This window comes from Opisthocomus hoazin, chromosome 5, assembly GCF_030867145.1.
Source record: "Opisthocomus hoazin isolate bOpiHoa1 chromosome 5, bOpiHoa1.hap1, whole genome shotgun sequence".
NCBI classification, from domain to species: Eukaryota; Metazoa; Chordata; class Aves; order Opisthocomiformes; family Opisthocomidae; genus Opisthocomus; species Opisthocomus hoazin.
Window position 1 is genome coordinate 14,896,639 of NC_134418.1, and position 18,158 is coordinate 14,914,796.

Here is an 18,158-nt window from a genome sequence, read left to right on the forward strand (position 1 = left end):
TCAAGACTACAGATGAAAGGAGCCATTTGTATTTTATGACAGTCCATAATTAAACATTTACAGTACAGTGCCAATATTTAATACACAATGTAGAAGGAGCAAACTGAACAGAAGGTAAAACTGGCAGAGTTTAACATGGAGTGATGCTGTGGGAATGTGCATGTGTGATCAGAACTGTAACACCGCAGAGCAAGTGGCATTGCAATAAAATGTTGTAGCAGCAAACTGCTTTTCCAGCTGTGTTAGACTTCCATCCCTCCTCCCTGGAACAGAAATGAGAAAAAATATTTTACCCTTGAAATGACTTGGAGAAACCAGATGAGACTTTGGGAGTTAAGATCATTGACTGCTTTTGCAAGGCAATAAAGCTGTATGGAATAAGTGAGTCCCAAGGAGTTTCTTTTGGTTTAATGACTGCCCCACTTTGTTTTTCCTCTCCATCTCGCTGAGTATTTTGTAAAAAGTTTCCATGTCTTGTTTAGGTTGCCTTCCACGTTTTTGTTTTTGCTGGAAAGCAAGGCGGTATTCATTGCAAGAGTCTGTTTTCGTGTGGTTTCTCAGCCCTCTAATACCACTTTGGCGCTTAAGAATAGAAACTGTTTGAACAACTCCATCTTACTCCTGCTGAAACAATCAGAAATGTTCCCATTTCTTCACAAGGATTAGACTGCATCTCCACAAATTGTCTGTGCCATCACAAACAAGATTAATCTAAATGAATGACTAAATGTCAGTGCACAATGTGCATGTCCACATCTGAGCTGTGCACACTGATGTTATACTCCATGGAGGCAGAGCTACAGGGAGAACCATCTGCTAAAAGAGACAAGACAGAGCAAGTGCACCACATCCTGAAAACATCTTTCCTTCCATCTGCATTTTTTAACTGGGATCTGGCTAACTCTAAAGCTAGGGGAGACATGTCACCTGCTATATAGAATTACCTCTCTTCTTCTTCTGCACCATCATCAGGGCCTCCCATGACAGGCCAGCTGCTTACAACTATGTTGGTTGAAAGGAAAGATGAACTAAGAGGATATTGAGTCTCTGCAGTGTAGCTGAGTGCATTCTCTGACCTGTGTAATAAGTAGACAAATATAATCATACGCAGCAAAATGCAGTCAGTGGAAGTGGCATGGACTCTGGATAAAGCTGACTGGTGCCGTCATTTCTTTTTTTTGCAAGCAGTAGAGTTGTTTGAGAAGTGATCGTGTGGCAACAAGCGTGAAATTAAAGTGTCTGAGTGAGCTTGCATTCATGCACAATACTCTGTGCAAACATATTTAAGTAGATGCCATCTATTGAATAGCTACGCTTCTCTCGGAAACAGCTTAGTAAAGCATTGACAAAGACACCCAGCAGCCAGCCAGCTCAGACTGCAAATGTTTGATAGAAACCTGCTGCTAATTAAATTTTATCTGCAGGAAACTCTGGAAATTTTTAATACAGTCATTGATGAAATCCTTATACTCTAAAGTCTGTGGATCAGAACTGTCCATTCTGTAAACCCAGGATTCTTGGTGGCAGTGTGTGTGCATCAGCAGGCAGTGCAGCCCAACAGGAGGGGCTCTGCAAAGCGGAGAATTTGGAGACACAAACCTGACATCCATGTGAGGCACATTTCAGGACGTTTAATTTCAGATTTGCTCTAACCTGTTCCTGTGGTTTACAGGTCCAAGCCTGGGCGGATGGCATTAAGTGCTGTCTTAGAGTGCATTTTCTGGTTTATATCATCCAAAAAGAATGTGATTCGGTGCTACAATATGAACCAAAATGCAGTAAGGCTATGAGGTGGAGACATGAACTTCAAGAATGCCTTCCCAGCCTGAATTAAGGTGTTAGTATAGTTGCATCCTATGTGGTTGATGTTGTACAAGATCCCCCACAATAACTCTTCTTGCTCAAAACAACGGTAATCATAGAAAAAAAGCAAATGTGCAATTGCCTTTTTTTCCCCCAGTTTTTAAAATTGGGAAATTTTGCATGGAAAAATCTTAATGTGTTACTGACCCTGCTTCGAAAAACCTGGCTCTAATTTATATTACTTTATACAGCGTGGAGCTTGAAAACATTTACTTATGAGTAGTGCCATTAATTTCTGTATGATTACTCAAGTAAATAAAAACTTTCATTTCTTTCCTAGATCAAGATCCAGACCAAGATCCAAGACCACGATGCATTTTGGTTGGAACAGACCAATAGGTGTTTCCAGAAATTATGTGAAATGTTGTCCACTTTGCTCCTTCCCAAGTGAAACCAATATTAAGAAAAAGAAAATAAAAAGGTCGTTATAAGAATGGATGGGTATGAAGCAGTTTATTCTGGACAATGAAATCTGTCCTCACAAGACAAGAGAAACTCTGCTCCTTTGCTTGATCCTATGATTATTTCAGTCTATGCTCAAATTAAGCAAGTAGACCAACACCTTGCTTATGACAGGTGTAAAATCTTTACCTTAGTACGTTTATAAACTAGTCTGTTGTTGATAGGAACACCATATCATTTCATGGAGTGATAAAAATCTGTATTTTATGAAAAATTTGTGACAAAAAATACTTATAATGTGAAACCAAATTTAAAAATAGATTCAATTACAAAGAACTTTGTTTTGTAAAAGATAGAATGGAAACAATACAGTAAAAATAGATTATTACAAATAAAATGTTTTTCACTTCCAAAAGCCTAACTTATTTGTTTTAAAAAGTTGAAATGAAATTTTCTTACGGATGGTAACCCTTAAAAATAAGAGCACAATAGGACAGAAGAAGCATGCATTTATTATCAAAATGTGGATGCACAAGTTGTAAAATACCATAAATGTCTGGCATTGTGGATACCATTTAATTAAAAAAAAAAAGGCTTTCATGTAAGCAATACTTTGGATAAAGTATGTTTCTTTCTATTCAAGATGGTTCTCATCCAGAATAGATCCATGAAAACAGAGACACGTGTAACTTCTTCACATTTCATAACACCTAACTATGGATCTGAGCAAATTCCTAATGTTTTTAGCTTTCCTTACTAAGCTGCTTTTCAACTCTGGCTTAGTCAGCCTATTGTTACAAATAGAAAGGCCTTTCTTTGTCGTGGTTGTCTTACACTACTAATCTGTCTGATGCTGCATCCACTAAAGTCGCTAGCAAAACTTTGACTCGGCAGGGTCACATCTTTTACTACAAAGCAGAATGCATGAAGTTAAAGAACAATGTGAATATATTCACACTGTAACTTTTCCAGTAGGTTTCAGGTATTTAAATGAAATTATGCAGTGTCTGGCCTATTTGACAGTACATTCACGTATTTACATCATATACATCTGTTATAAACTCAACAGCAGGTGCTCAGAAACAGCTGTGTCCAGCAGTTTCACAAAATTCCAGACTGGACCACTTTAATTAATGGAGACAGAGACGGTAACGTAAAGCCTTCAAGACAAAGCTGGCCCCAACATAACTTTGTCTTTTGCAAGTAGCCAGAAAATTGGCAATCTTTCAGAGGCTGCCTAATGAATCGTTTCAAGTTTTCTTCCAGGATTTTGAAAAGGAAAGTCACACTTACTTATAAAATTGTATTTAGTTGCTGATGGTCATTTTTCCAATGGCAGAGGCAAAAGAAGAGCAGGGTCGTATGTGGAAATTCTCAGTCGGTGTTCTCCATGGGTTTGTCCTTGGCTGGGAATCCTGCTTTTGAAGGAGCCAGATGTCCCGGGATCTGAAGGGTGAAGATGAAGCCATGCGCAGAGAGGACCTTTCCTCGCCCTGCTGGGGTGGAAGCGTGTGTGTGGCCGTAGCTCACTAGCTGCTGCAGCCTCTTGTGCAGCCGTGTCCCAGTAAATTGTTGTTACGTCCATCTTGGAGTTTCTCATGGCTCTGAAGGGATGCTCTGCTGTCCATGTTGGAACTCTGTCCAGTTTGTTCATGTTGCCTTCTTAATCTGCCAAAGGTTAAAAACATTGATATAGCTATCATGTGCAGACAACTGCATCAGAATGATGCCCGTTGCCTGTCCTGTGGGTACCCACGTACACCTGTGTATAGACCAGATTCCTACACCATTTGATCTCTGTTAACTCTTTGAGGAGCTTTTTAGCTGCCATTTCTTCTGAATACTGATGATTTCTTCCTCCTAAATATGTGCAGCTGGATGTTCATCAAATCCTGCTCCCATTAAAGCCTATCATAAACAGCGAGCAGAGAGTGCTTTCTCTGGCTTTAGCATCTCTGCTCAGACCGTAATGACAAAACCTTCACACAGCTCGGGGCTGATGAGAGTTGTTGACTGCGCACACGACGGCAGGCAGTAAGCAGCTGCTCCCCTTTGCTGTCCTACAAAATTATCAGCAACTTCCATCAGTACAAAAGAAAAAAACGTGAGATGAAATTGTATTCAGTATTCCTCTTGTTATTACTTGATGTGTTGTTAAAGCCTCCTAGGTGGTTTCAAGGAGCAACAATAACAAAAACCTATGTTGTTTAAAGACTGCAAAGCTATCTTCTTTTGACATCATTTCTAGAGAACAGCAACAGCCCCTAGCAGCATCTACATCCCCCATTTTATCATCAAGCTTCTCAGCATTTCTGTTCAACACGGGTATCAACTTCTGTGATTTTACTGATTCATGTAATATTCCGTGTTTTCCTCAAACACAGACACAATGTAAGTACTTTCAAGTAGGCTATAAAGATTCATGGGGAAGCTATGAGGTAGAGACCAACTTTTTTTTTTTTAAAAACATGAACAGCTGCTGTTTTGGAGGAATTTTTCTCTGACTGTTTGTTTTCTGAAAATGAGAAACAGCTGTTGATGCATTCCCCAAAAAAGCACCAAGAGTTGGCACCAAAGACACTATGGAAGACGCTCTTTTTAACAGTGATCATAAGTGGTAGATATACTCCAAAAATACATTGCAAATAACATTGAATATTTGGAAAATACTCAATAATGGAAAAGCATGCAAAAATTAAATGTAAAGGGTCAGTTTAAAAGGATAAAATACTTCCAGGTGACATAAGGACTATAGAGAAACCATACTGAAGACTCAGAAGAGAGTGTGAAAGGATGTGAAAATTCTGTCATAGGTAAACAGAGATAAAGGAGACCATTTAAAGTAAAATTATGAAAACACTGGCCAAACAGGTTAGGTTTAAAAAAGCATAAACACTGTCAAATTAAATAAAAAACTATAAGGCAGACTGAAAAAAAACGGATTAGAGGAACAAATTGCTAAAAGCATTTACCCTAACGGTGATTTTTCCAAGTGCACCAGAAATATGATGGCTACCAGTGAGTATACAGGCTGATGGGCGACTGAGATATTAGAGGATAGCACAAGAAATGTGAGTCCCTAGCTGAAAAGCCAATGAATTATCTTCACCAGTGTTCATGCCAAATGAGCTTGGGGCCTTTCCTATGAGAAATTTGTCCATCATCTCCAGCCAAACCATCACTCAAACAGCTTTAGAACTAGCTGTTCAAATGAATGTTGACAAAGCGTCGAGACTGGATTTTCACCTAAGGGCTCTAAGAAAATTGAAATATACAATTTCTGCACATCTGAATGGAGTATGTAACTTACTGTTGAAACTGTCTTGGCACCAAGGAATGGAAGACAGCAAATGTGATGGCTTTTACTTTTTTTTTTTTCAATACAGGCTTCAAAAGAGATCCAGCGACTACCAGGAGTATAAGTCATCGAGACAAAGTCTCAAAACACCTTAGGGTCTGAGCTACTGGCCCTTACAAGACTAAGGTGTTTGTAGGCATCAAGAGAAAAGGCTACAGTTCTTGGAAACTCGTGTTGCAACTGTGGGTTGAAAACCTGTGCAAACTGCTAAATAATGGACTGAGACAAATTTTGTCTCTATGGAGATATGAGGATTTATTGTGTTGGTCTAAGACACGCAAGGGCTTTCTCTGAATTTAATATTTATTTGGTTCATGAAATTCTAAAAAACAAGTCATTTACTGTACTGCTAAAATGAATGGAGAAATAAGAAGCCTCTCAATAACAGCAGAAAGAAGGAAAACATCAATTATTTTTTTTTTCAAACCACTCAAACTGGCACAAATGCAGCTTGTAAGGAGGACAGCGGGAAAGGAGAGAAATGAAGCCCATGCTGAGTTCAAAAGATATTACTGACCAGCCTTGAACTCACTCTCTACAGAGGTGGTTTCTATTGCTGATTTATTACCATGTATTTTCTTTTATCCTGTCCTTACTCCCCAGGACTATTATCGAAGCATAATTAGATTAAGGAAGTTTGGAAGCGCTGAAGAAATAGATCGTTTCAGCAATGCTTCATTGTGTTCCCTTTTCAGACATTTTCTGTGTCTAGATCCACTACCCATATTTACAAACTATCAAAATAAGCAGTAAGTTACTAACCTGATGATGTAGTTAAAATTTACCTTACTTAAATGTTTAATTATTTATCAGTCACTTTATTCAGGGATTAAAATTACGTTAAAGACTTGACTGTAAGGGGTTATTATGGGCATGCTAACACCTCCTTATCAATGTGTCCTGGGGGCTGGGCAATTGGACTAAGAAACAGGAGATGCTGATTCTGTTTCTACCTTTTTCAGCCTTTGGGCAAAGCATAGGTCTTTTCTGTGCCTCAGCTTCTCCTGACAAGTAGAGACAATGTAGGAGGGTGAAGCTGAGGGGGAACTGCATTTGTCCAGAAATCTCACATGGTTTGGAGCTAGTCATAAATCTAAGCTTGATATGTTGTGGCTAAGAAACAGAAAGAAAAAGAACTTTGAAGCCATGCCTGGGCTGATGAAACCTTGTGTTCTTATCAAATCCATGCCAGCAGGAGATGTTTCTGGAAAAAATGGTGACAGAGCATACTATAGGCTTGTACTTGCTGCTCTGGATTAGGCAAAGGATGCTGTGAGCAAGAATGTGCCAAGCAACGTGGGACTTTGCTTGCAGTTGCACATCAGATATTGAGGCAGCTGCTGCCAAGAATGATGGAAGCAGAGAGCTTTGTGCCTCTAAGTACTTCTCTGTGCCTCACAGGCCTGAATGAAATGGGGAATTACAGTCTGCTGTCTGTGATGATTAAGAAAAGGAGGTGGCTTATATAATCAAGCAAAATGTAATTATACTGCATATGTAATTATGCATATATGCATTATTGATTATATAAAAATACAAAAGTAAAGAGGGTAGACTGGCTAAAAGCTAGCATGGAAAACATTATACCTAAGCAAAAAAGACTGCTACAACTATAGCAGGCCAGAGTGAAAATCACAAACATCTAATAAAACCCAGTAACAAACTTGGGGACCACCAAGGAAGAGCTTACAGCTCAGCTTTGTTCACTAGACAAAGAGAAATATTGAAAGTTTGTCTTCAGGCTGCTTAGCAGGGTAAGTTCAATGAAAAAGGGTGAAAAGTTGCAGATTCAACATGACTGTCAAAATTTCAGACTTGCTAAGAGACTACGGCCTCCTCCCAAACCACTGCAATTTCAGCAAAAATAAAATAAGACAATTGGTCAGCATTTCAGTCCAGCTCCAAAATGCAAATAGGCTGAGGTCAAGACCTAAACAAATCTCACCACAGCAGCTGTGTGTAAACAAGCAGTCTTTTCAGTTAAATTGTCGGACAGTTACAGAAGTGAAATTTATCTCTTGTTTGTGCATTCTTGATTCCTTGGTAGCAGAGCTGGAGCACTTTTCCATCAGATATACTCAGCTTTTCACAAACATGGGTACCTCAAGGTGGTCCATGTAATCATGGCAAAGTAAATGCAGTCTGGGCAATTCTGTTTAAAAGTGGTACTAGGGCAATGAATCATTTGCAGGAAGCTGCTTTCAGGAGAACGACTTTTCTCGCCTTTAAGCTGATGCAGCTACAGGCTGTGATAACGTGATAAAGGCCCACGGAGAATGAATGGCGTGATGGGGACTCAGCTGTGGATCTGAACCAGGTAGCTGTTCCTTTGCAGAATGCTATTGACTGAGAATAAATTGTAAAATGGCCAGCTGCGGATGAAAAAAGTGAACAAGTGGTTCCAGTGGATAGTCATATGGAAGAAACAAACCTGCAGGGAAAAGAGGATGAAAATGAGTTTGAACAGTGGCTATTACATTTATTCTGTGACAGTTCTGTACAAATGCATAAGTAGACCCAGAGGCAGCTATTAAGAGTGGTTCTGCTGAACCAACAAAGAGATAAGCTGAATTTTCTTTCCCTTCACCATTGATCCATGCAATGTTGATAGTGCATGACACTGGGCATTGAACAGCTTTCTCTCCAGCAGAGAGGAAGAAAGACTCTGTACCAATTACTGCAGAAATGCATCAAGAAAAGCAACTGAGCTTTCAGTCAAGTCTTGGGCTTCATCAGTATTTCTAGTAAAGACAAAGTGTCTGTGTGAACTATGGAAAGGTTTTTAGGATTCTTATTATCTTGATACTCAGATATTATACTAGAGTTCCTGCAGTATTTATATCCTATGCTGAATCTTGACTCAGATGTTCATCAGCAGAAGGGCATTCAAAGGACAAGGAAAAATTGTTGGTCCAAAAAACCCATAGCGACATAGACCAGTGGCTTCAGGTTTACAAAATGTAGCTGCTTTGTTTAAGAGCTGTATGGAGGCTGTTACACTGACTGTTGCTCGTCTGTTTGTTCTGGCTGGATGATACCTTGGTGCACGATAACACCTTTGTACAGCTGAGGTACCCACCAGTGGGTCTTGCCATGCTGTCAGAGTGAAACTGAAGCCTCAGAAATGCGAGACATTTCAAACAGCGGGCACACACTCAGCAACCATCGAGGAAAGAATTTCTACTGACAAAAAGAGAATTCACTACCACTCTTCTGAGACTCCCACACATATCAGGTCCTACAAGACACTCTTTTTATTACAGAAAATTTGCAGGTCAGTTGGCCAGTGTTGCAAAGCAAGTGTTCTGGGTGTGGAGGAAAGAAAATGGTCTGAGTGGGCAGTGTAATTTACTTTCCCATGTCTAGGTTTAGCATTTTACGTTGACCTAAAGATATTTCAAACACTTTGCTGGAGAAAACAGATGGTTTTTCTTTTGTTTTGGGGAAAAGATGAGTATAATAAGACGAGCTTTAGAAACTGTAGTTTTATTGCAGAAAACAAGTTCTGGAATGGAAGAACGGAAACTTTTACATCTCTTGAAAGAAGCCCTGAGCAGTAGATAAATCTGTGGAATATTTATCGCAGTTATTCTTCACAGGGATGGGGGTCTGAGGTCAGAACAGACTGGGCATGTCTATGGTACCTTTTCAAATACATGAATCCTGGGGCACAGCTTGCTAAATAGTTAGAAACCCACCTCAGTTCTATGATTTAGCAGCTACACATAAGTAATGCTGATGTCTTGTCCACATGGTCTTGGTAGAGGGCTAATTATGAACAAGTCCGAATGAGGAGGAAAAAATAGCTGATCTGTCATGGGGAATGACTGTGCTCAGAAAGAAACTACTGCAGCTACACGTCTCTGTGCATATCAGCGTGGTTTGTCTACAGAAGTTACAAGATGGATTTTAGAAAAACAAAAAAGACCCTTATGTCCAAACACCTTATTTTTAAAATATAAGTTGGTAAATACAGGCTCTTTGGAAGATACTATTCTCTCAAAATACTACACTAAAAAATTTTCATTCTCAATAGAAAAGATCTAGCAATGAAATTTTGTAAAGGAGTTAGAAGAAGCCAGAAATTGACAGACACAGGTATTGGTTTGTTGTATCCTGGTCATAGAAAATAGAAATGTCGAAGATATGCCATGTAACTAAAATTGCTGGATATGCTGAAGTTTTAAAAATTCCAGCCAAGTTGATAATAATTTTTACAGAGTGTTATAATACTGTAAAAGTGGACTCCACAAAGCATGAGAAGCCCTACCCTAGGAATATCTCACAGGGACGCTTGCAGAGCTGGGAATACCCAGCATGTCTAGCCAAGATAGTGGTTAGCTGCAGATTGTTAACACTGGAGCAAGACCTCTTGGCACTGAGGGCAGGCAAGGTGTCAGTTTGGTGCCCACTGCTATTGCCCACTATTTGTTTTTAATTTTGATTTTTATTCAGTGTTGTAATGATGCCTTAAAATTTGTATACAAACAAGAAAAAAATTCCCGGGTGAACGAATCAGAGATGGTCAACATGACTGCTTCCTCAAGGTGGCAATGCTTCAGCTCTTCCCACCTCACCACTGCCTGTCCCTGAACACGACTAATCTGTCCTGGTGATAACTAAGCAATCTTTTACCAAATGGTCCAGAATTTGCTTTCTAAGGGAATGGAGATGGTAAGTGGCTGGTTGTATCCCTCACCAGAACTGGATTCCCTACTCGGTTACATGCAAAACAAAGATGCAACTCTCAACCCAAAGAATTCAGTAAATTTGTGGCACTCCTGAACTCCACAGACTACATCCCCACCCATCTCCTTTATTTACAGTCAAAAAGTGTAAATACAAAGACTTAAGGGGACTTTGGAGTTGAACAGTGGCAATAAGACTTGCTTATTTCCTCCTTGTGGAACAAGTGCAGAATATACCCCTGTGTTCCTCACACTTTGGAGTGGTTTTATGCAGAGCAACTTGTTCTGAGAAAGAATAAAAGGATTTGGACTGTGCAGACTTGAAAGGACTCACACTGTCACCTCAAAGTCCAGCATCACCCTTGGTATTGGTAACCCGGAGTGTGATAGAAAGTGTAAACAGAAAGCTACTGGGTAGCTTGAACTTTACATATCTGCGTAACCATCATGAGAAGGCATATGCAGTGGTTTACCTCTCTGACCTAAATAATGAGTGTTCAGTGGTAAGTAGGTGGTAGACAGGTGAAAGCTAACAGTGTTGGTCATATCAACTCATTTTCTGGATCATCTCAGCCAGCAGCTTCAAAGACTCTTCCCTTGGTTTGACACTGAGTAAAAACGTTCATGGAACCCACAACCTCTCATGCTTTAGCCAGAAATAAAGAGTCACTTCCACAAGCTCATGCAAAGCTTTATCTTCTGTAAAATTCCTTATTTAGGCTTTATCAGAGCTCACACACATCAGTAAAAAATGCACCTACTACGAAATCAGGGCAATTTTTTGGCAGTAATGTGTAGGTCCTGCAGTGTGCACCCGCCTTTTCAAAAATAACAGGTTATAGGCATGTGCATCTTATACTCCACTTTGAAAACTCCCCCCATTATTTTTTTGCCATCATTTTAACATCAATTGCAGGCAATGATTGTAGAAATATTGATAACAGAGCATGATTTCCAGGACAATAAGCAGCTTGGCTTGTCATCTGGCTGACACTGTGGGGAATAAGGATTGAGTTTGATACATGGACACTTAATATTTCTGCCTGAATTTTCAAAAGTTTCTCTTATAAATTGGTTCTTGCTGTGTTCTATTTTTGTAAAAATTGAAGAAGCTGGCAGTATTTTACAGTTGTAAATGAGTGTTACTCTTTCTTTTATACCTCTATTATTCTGCTTATTAGTTCTGCTCTTCCAGGTTTTCATTCAACTACTATTTTTTAGTGAAAAGTTAAAATAAAGAAGAAGAAAGAAGTGAGCAAAGCATCCAGATCAATCTATTTTTAACTGAATAAGTGTATTTGGGAATAGTATTTTTACTTTTCAAAAAAAATAAGTAGCCATCAAATATACCAGAAAGGAATGAAAATTCCTGTACTTGCTTTCTTTTTTAAAAAGTTAACAAAAATAATCCAATGCGCTGATTGGAAGTTCAGGAAATTTGCTTATTTTGTACTTTCATCCATAAAGAGGAAAACCCTAACCTTTGCCCAATGTAAATCTTAAGGAAACATGGTAACAGAAAAGAACAAATATGATACTCCTGGATTGTCCACACCCTGTTGGTGTGAGCTGCAAATCCTGCCTTGCCTTCTCATGCTCAGGTTCGCTCCCCAAGGAAAGCAGGGTGCAGCGTGAGGAGCTGGCGTATGATTAGGACACATGAACAGAGGCAACTCTCTGGCCAGATTCTGTGAAACTTCCCAATTTGAAAAGTGGTGCTCTGATTTCATAGCAACATACATCAGAACTAATTGATATAACAATCCTGCATAAGATTAAGTTACCTGATTACCTGAATGGCTGCCAAACTATTAATCCACTTCCCAGTCCCCAGTGGTACCCAGGCGACATGACAGGCAGCAAACAGAGTTCTGCATGGGAATGTAATTTCTGAGTTTTAGGCATTGGTTACATTCAGACCAGAATGTGAAATGGTGCAGGGATTGATGTCTGGAAGCAAGGTGGCCTGGGCTGGCTTGCATCCTTATGGCTAAGCTCTCTAAGCTTCAGAACAGAGGTGTATTCCAGCTGCCTATTACGCAGCCCTTGGTCTACGCTAACCTCTGAAACATGAAGGGAATTGCTTCAGAGAGTGGTTTTGTCCTGGAAAAAATTATCTTAGAGACCATGCATAACAACTGAGCAGTATGGAAGACTGCCTATATTCTGCCTTTAAAAAATAGGCAGAAAACAACAATGAAAGTTAGAAATGCAGAAGAAGAAGAAAAAAAGAGTAGAAATGGAAGAAGGAGAGTTAAACACCTTGAAAATGAGAAAGGATTCAAAAGAATGCCAACTGTGGAGATCTAATTAATTAAACTAACTAACTATATTGCTGATTAAAACTATCTCAAAAGACAGTTGCATATAGCTAATGTTCTTTTTTATGAAAAAACCCTATTTATACCTAACAGAGGAGCAGTAAGCATGGCAGACTTAACTACTTGGCTCTTCTTCTCTTTAACTTGTGCACAGAGAGTTCTCAGTAATGTTTTCATGAAAACAGAAATCATTGAAAAGTGTACGAATTTGCTAAGCATTTTCAAGTAAACAAGGCAGACACAATCTTGCTCTGTGCCAGAGGCTTGAGGTAGACCGGGACAGACTTCAGGACTGACTGGAGCAGACTCAACACTCATCACTCAGCATCACGTCAGCACTGAGTCACACATCTCCAAACTGGAAACTATAGTCTGCAATCTCAGATAATGTTGCCCTGCTCTAGAATTTGTGTAGAGAACCAACACACAGAGAGCAGCTTTAAATGAAACACAATACTATTGTGTGTTTGTGTAATAACAGGTATGTATTTTGGGAGGCCTGGGTCCGAGTAGTAACCTAGAATCACAGAATCCTAGAACAGTTTGGGTTGGAAGGGACCTTTAAAGGTCTAACCCAACCTCCCTGCAGTGAGCAGGGCTATCCTCAAGTAGATCAAGATGCTCAGAGCCCCATCCAACCTGAATTGAAATGTTTCCAAGGACGGGGCATCTACCACCTCTCTGCCCAAAACCTCATCATATCACTAGCAAGAGTGGATGTCATGGATATTTAGCACTTCCTTGATAATGTTCACACTTATAACTTGCTTGTTCTTGGCCTCTTGCCCTCATGGCTAGGTACATATGGTTCAAATGCAGTTGCCCCACAAGTGTGCTCGATGCCGTACAGGATGCCCTTGATTACCTGACACTCAGAGAGAGCAGGCAGATGCAGCAGCAGACCACAGATGCCCTGTGCCTGTTGGACTGGCAGCTAGGCATTTAGTTTTGCAGAAATTAACTGAGACTGCAGCTGTGGGAGGGATTTTATGGCAGCTAACTGTAGACAGTGGAAAGATTCATTCAGGGTCTCTCCACAGGATAGACAGAGGCACTAACATGAAATAATTAGTTCCAGTCTAAGTTATCTAATATATGTGTCACAGATCAACCTTGGGAGATACAAATCTCTCCTCGCTGACTGCTAAAGGAGCTTAAACTAAATAAATGATTTTTAAATTTATTGGTTTAAAGGAATACAGTCTTGTTGCATCTTTAGAAAAATAGATTTACCTTTCCTCTCCGAACCACAGGTTCAAGTCCTTTCTGTCTAGCGGCTGTATAAGCTCACCACACACTGCACTGCTTAGCAGAGCCAACTTGCTACTGGATTAGAGCTAATTTACACCCACACTGTTCAGGCATGCAGAAATTGAATAGAGCTATCAGCCTGGTACATAGCACACACTGATAAACACTGCCAAGAGCTGGTTAATGAAGTCACTGAGGAGCACAGGGATGCAACTGCCTGTTCGTCCATGCAGCCGTGCCTATAGCATATTCAGGCTCTGGCAGCAATGGCTTTTCTGCATGACTTGGGCTATATCTTGAAAAATACTTTGTCGTCTAACTCCCATTTATTTCAGATACCTTTGAAAATCTTGTGTACACCCTTTCGGATAGGAGTTGTTCTGCATCTAACCAATATTTAACTCAGTCTGTCTTTGACCCTAAACAGGTACTCTTGGTACTGACTGCTTCGGTAGAAATAGTCATAATCTCAGGTCTGTTTTCCTAGTACGCTGTGATGTACGTGTTTTGATAGCTCAGTACATTACCATGCAATCATTCAAATAACTCTGTTTTAACTCCATTTAAATTTAAATGACTGAGGCGCAGACTAAAAGTTATGCTTTATTACAGCTGAATGTGAAAAGTAAAATTTTGGAGGAAGTATCCCCATGTAGCACAGATGTCTTCTTGTACCACTGACACTCATGACATTTACTCCCACCCTTTCCAAAAATCCTTGGGGAAATATGCTTACACCATGGGTAATTGATTCAGGTTGATAGTTCCTGCTGAGTAATTACACTCAGTAAATGCCTGTGAATATAATTTTCTATCAACCAGCAATTTATAATCAAGCATAATGGGTTCAGGTGCACATACAGCATGAGTGACATGTGAAGTACTAGTATGTGGAAGTCAAGTGACAAATTATACTGGATGCTGTAGCATGTTGACCTGCAATGTCTTGAGATCTCAGCTTTGCCTTGGGAATTGATAAAGCAAAATAAGACTGAAGAGATGAAGTAAATAAATGAAAACAACAAATGATGTGCAGCCATTTAAGAAAATGAAACTAAAACAACTGATTAACGCTAACATTAAAGCCATGTTCAGAATAGTAAAATACCTGTCTCTTAGAAGTGGGTTGTTGACTGTCCAAGACCAGATGCATCCAAACAATATCTGTCTTGTTCAGCTGCATTTTAAAATGTGAACTAGTTTAGACACATCTGTAGATCCACTTGTATAAGAAAAAGGAAAGCAGCTATGAAATTTCCCAGTAATGCATTGGTAATTAGACTTGTGGGACAACAGGAAGAAAATTTTCTTTGCAGTTAGCCAGAATCCAGTTTAAAAACTACAGGCACTTGCATATGAATAAGGCTATTTCTCAGCAACGTGGGACAAAACTCATTCTCAAGAAAGACACTTGTTTCCTAGCCTGCCTTTGGTATGTATCCTCAAGGATGCAGGCTCAGCCTTTTGGAAAGCTGTCAGCAGACAGACAGGTCACAGGAGTTGCTTTGACATAATCACTTCCTTTATTCTACTGGTGAAAGTTTCAAGGTAGAGTGATCCTTTGGGTCCCTTCCAAATGAAACATATGGGGAGAAGGTCATTTCTTCATCTGCATCTAGAGTTAGATCTACTTTACTGGAAACCTATTCCCAGCTACCAGCATCCCCACTGAGACCCTGGATCTCAGGGTAGGAAGATTTTTACAGAGGAGCTGGAGTGAAGAAGACTGCTAGCAGGAAGCAGATCACAGCAACAAGCAAAATTTTGCTAAGAGACTGAAAATGTAAAGAGAAATAATAATGTGATGCCTGTGAAATGTCTGCTGCCTTTGCAACGATGGTGATGCACATCTGCATCTCTGTGGCAGTGAACTGGTGTGCCAGGTTGCCACAGCCAAACAGGACTGGACAGAAGGGCAGCCAGCCATCACCAAGACTTGGCCATTCAATCCCGTCTCATTTCTTCTCTTTGCTCTTCATGCCTCTCCCCGGTGCTGAGAAGAGGATCCTGGATCAGAGGTGAGTGAGGAAAATATTAGCTGTGACAACCGATTTGCGTAGCAGCACCAATTTCCTTAATGTGACATCTCTAATTGAAACTGCCGTTCTGCAGGAGCTGTACAGCCAATATTTTAAGAATTACGGCATGTGGAAAGCCAGTCTGGCTCTGCCTGATTATTGAGACCTGACAATAAACATTCTCAGACTGGAATAAGTATCTGGGAGGAGGCTATTTCAGCCCTACCCTTCTCTTCACAGCAGCAGGCTTCCTGGAATCAGAGCCTGCGAGTTTCCAGGGAGTAGCAGCATCCTGCACTGATCTCTCTGCTGGCTCATCTCTCTCCACCTATTCCTCATGCAAGACTCTGCTAAAGTCCAAAGCTTAGATTCACAGGAAACCTAGTTAACCCTGCAGCTCCTTCATTCCCTGAAGAATGGACCTCCCCAAAGGTGGCTTAGCTGGTCGATCACATGTGATTGCACAGCGGAGTTCACGGACTTCAGCTGATCACCAAACCTCCCTACACAATGCATGGGGAAGGTCAGTGCCTAACACAGGGGTCCACAGAAACCACTGTGTTGAACATCGAGCCATCTAGGCTAGTCATTAAGGTGCACCCACAACAGAAGTAGGTATTATGCCGCAGGTGGGACACCGGAAAGTTATCTCCAGCTGAGTTTCAAAACACTGAGGTCTTCTCTGGGGATGGGTGCCTGACATCCCCTGAAACATAGCAAAGGACAGTCTGAATCTTACCAAAATCTCTTACTTCCCTGTCTGCTTTGCTTTCCCTATTTCCAAAAAGGAGATATATATGTATATGTGTACTTGGATACATGCATACTTATGCAAATATATATGTACATTTTAGTGTGCAACCCTTGTGCTATTATGAAGACTCTGTATGAAGACAGAGACCTTATAAGCAGTGAGAAAGCATAAAGGCACATATCCAGTCACTGCATTTAACACAGATCCCGCCTCCCACAGCGGCCCATTTCAGACACTAGTGGACACTGTCAAAGAACAAGAGACAAATGTCTGCTGTGGCATATCCTCCTCTCTCCTGACACTTCCAGGCTTCCCAAACCAATGAGTGTATTTGGAGACTCATGTCTGAAAGGCCTTGATGGCTCTTTCTCCAAGAACTTTTCTAATTGTTTCTTGAATCTTTTCATAAGTTTAGCACCCAGAACACTACTCGGCAACATGCTGCATTGAACAGAAAGGCATGGTTTGTTTTCTTTTAAACCTGCAGCTTGGTAATTTTGTGAGCCTGAGTTACCAGAAATAGTGAATAATCGTTGCTTAGTCATCTTGTCAATAAGTTCTGTAACGTATTGTTATTTAGCCCATTTCTGTCTTTCCACTTGCCTCTTCTCTCAGTTTAAACTAGTTCAAGTCTATGAAATCCTTCAACGTGAGCCATACGACACCTCTGGTCAATCCTGTTTTTCTTTTTTTGTAACCTTTCCAAGTCCTGTGTATCTTTTTTGAGATAAGGAAGCAGAACTGTACATACAAGGGAAGATACAGATGTATACATAGGAATATATATATGTATACACACAATGATATCCTAATGTATATTTCTCTATAGCTTTTTTTGCAATTTTGAGCATATTAACAGCTTTTAGTTGTCCACTATGCATTGTGCTATCCACAGTCTTTTGAAAATCTCTCTCCTTCATAACTGAAGATAATTTAAAGTCCATTGTCCTAATTAGATTATTTTCTTCCTAACATATTTTCATTTATCAGTACTGAATTTCAGCTGCCATTTTTCATTACGCTGCAAATCAGAGCCATGACTATTATTATCTGCTGCAGCTTTTTGCAGTCAGATTTAGTTTTGACTGCTTTGGTGTCATAAGTGGACTTTGTCATCTCACCATTCATCTCCCTTTCCAACTCATTTATGAATACATTCAACAGACACACAAAGTATCAGAATGACTGGCACTAATCATGTTGTAACATTACTGGCTTGCTTCTGCATTACTTCAGCAACTGGCCCCAAAGTGCTTTCCTAAAACAAGACGAAGACTTCAGTCTTCATGATTCATTCTCAATTTACGGAGACTCCTAACAAGTGAGAACTTATGCTAGTTTAGGACATGAAGAGAGATGAAGAGAAATCATGAAGGCAGTCCCCTTTGGTCACTGAACAGTCATGACCTATTATGCAGCCGTCATTTATCATAGATATGATTTTTCCCATGTAACCTATTAAAAAAGTAATCTTAGTGCTCCAAATCATATATTTTTCATTCC

The 18,158-nt window shown here is 40.0% G+C and overlaps 1 protein-coding gene across 2 annotated transcripts in view; it reads right to left on the reverse strand.

Annotated features, from left to right (window-relative positions):
* Window positions 1-2,978: 2,978 nt before the first annotated feature.
* The window catches only part of STK32B (serine/threonine kinase 32B), a 186,113-nt gene continuing 170,933 nt past the window's right edge, over window positions 2,979-18,158 (reverse strand). The window contains exon 12 of one of the 2 annotated variants that reach the window (XM_075422154.1): window positions 2,979-3,933. In XM_075422154.1, the coding sequence (XP_075278269.1) occupies window positions 3,795-3,933 (139 nt within the window). In that variant the 3' untranslated portion in view covers window positions 2,979-3,794. Of the gene's footprint in view, window positions 3,934-7,959; window positions 8,055-18,158 lie in introns of those variants that run through there. The other variant, XM_075422155.1, reaches the window with a different exon arrangement.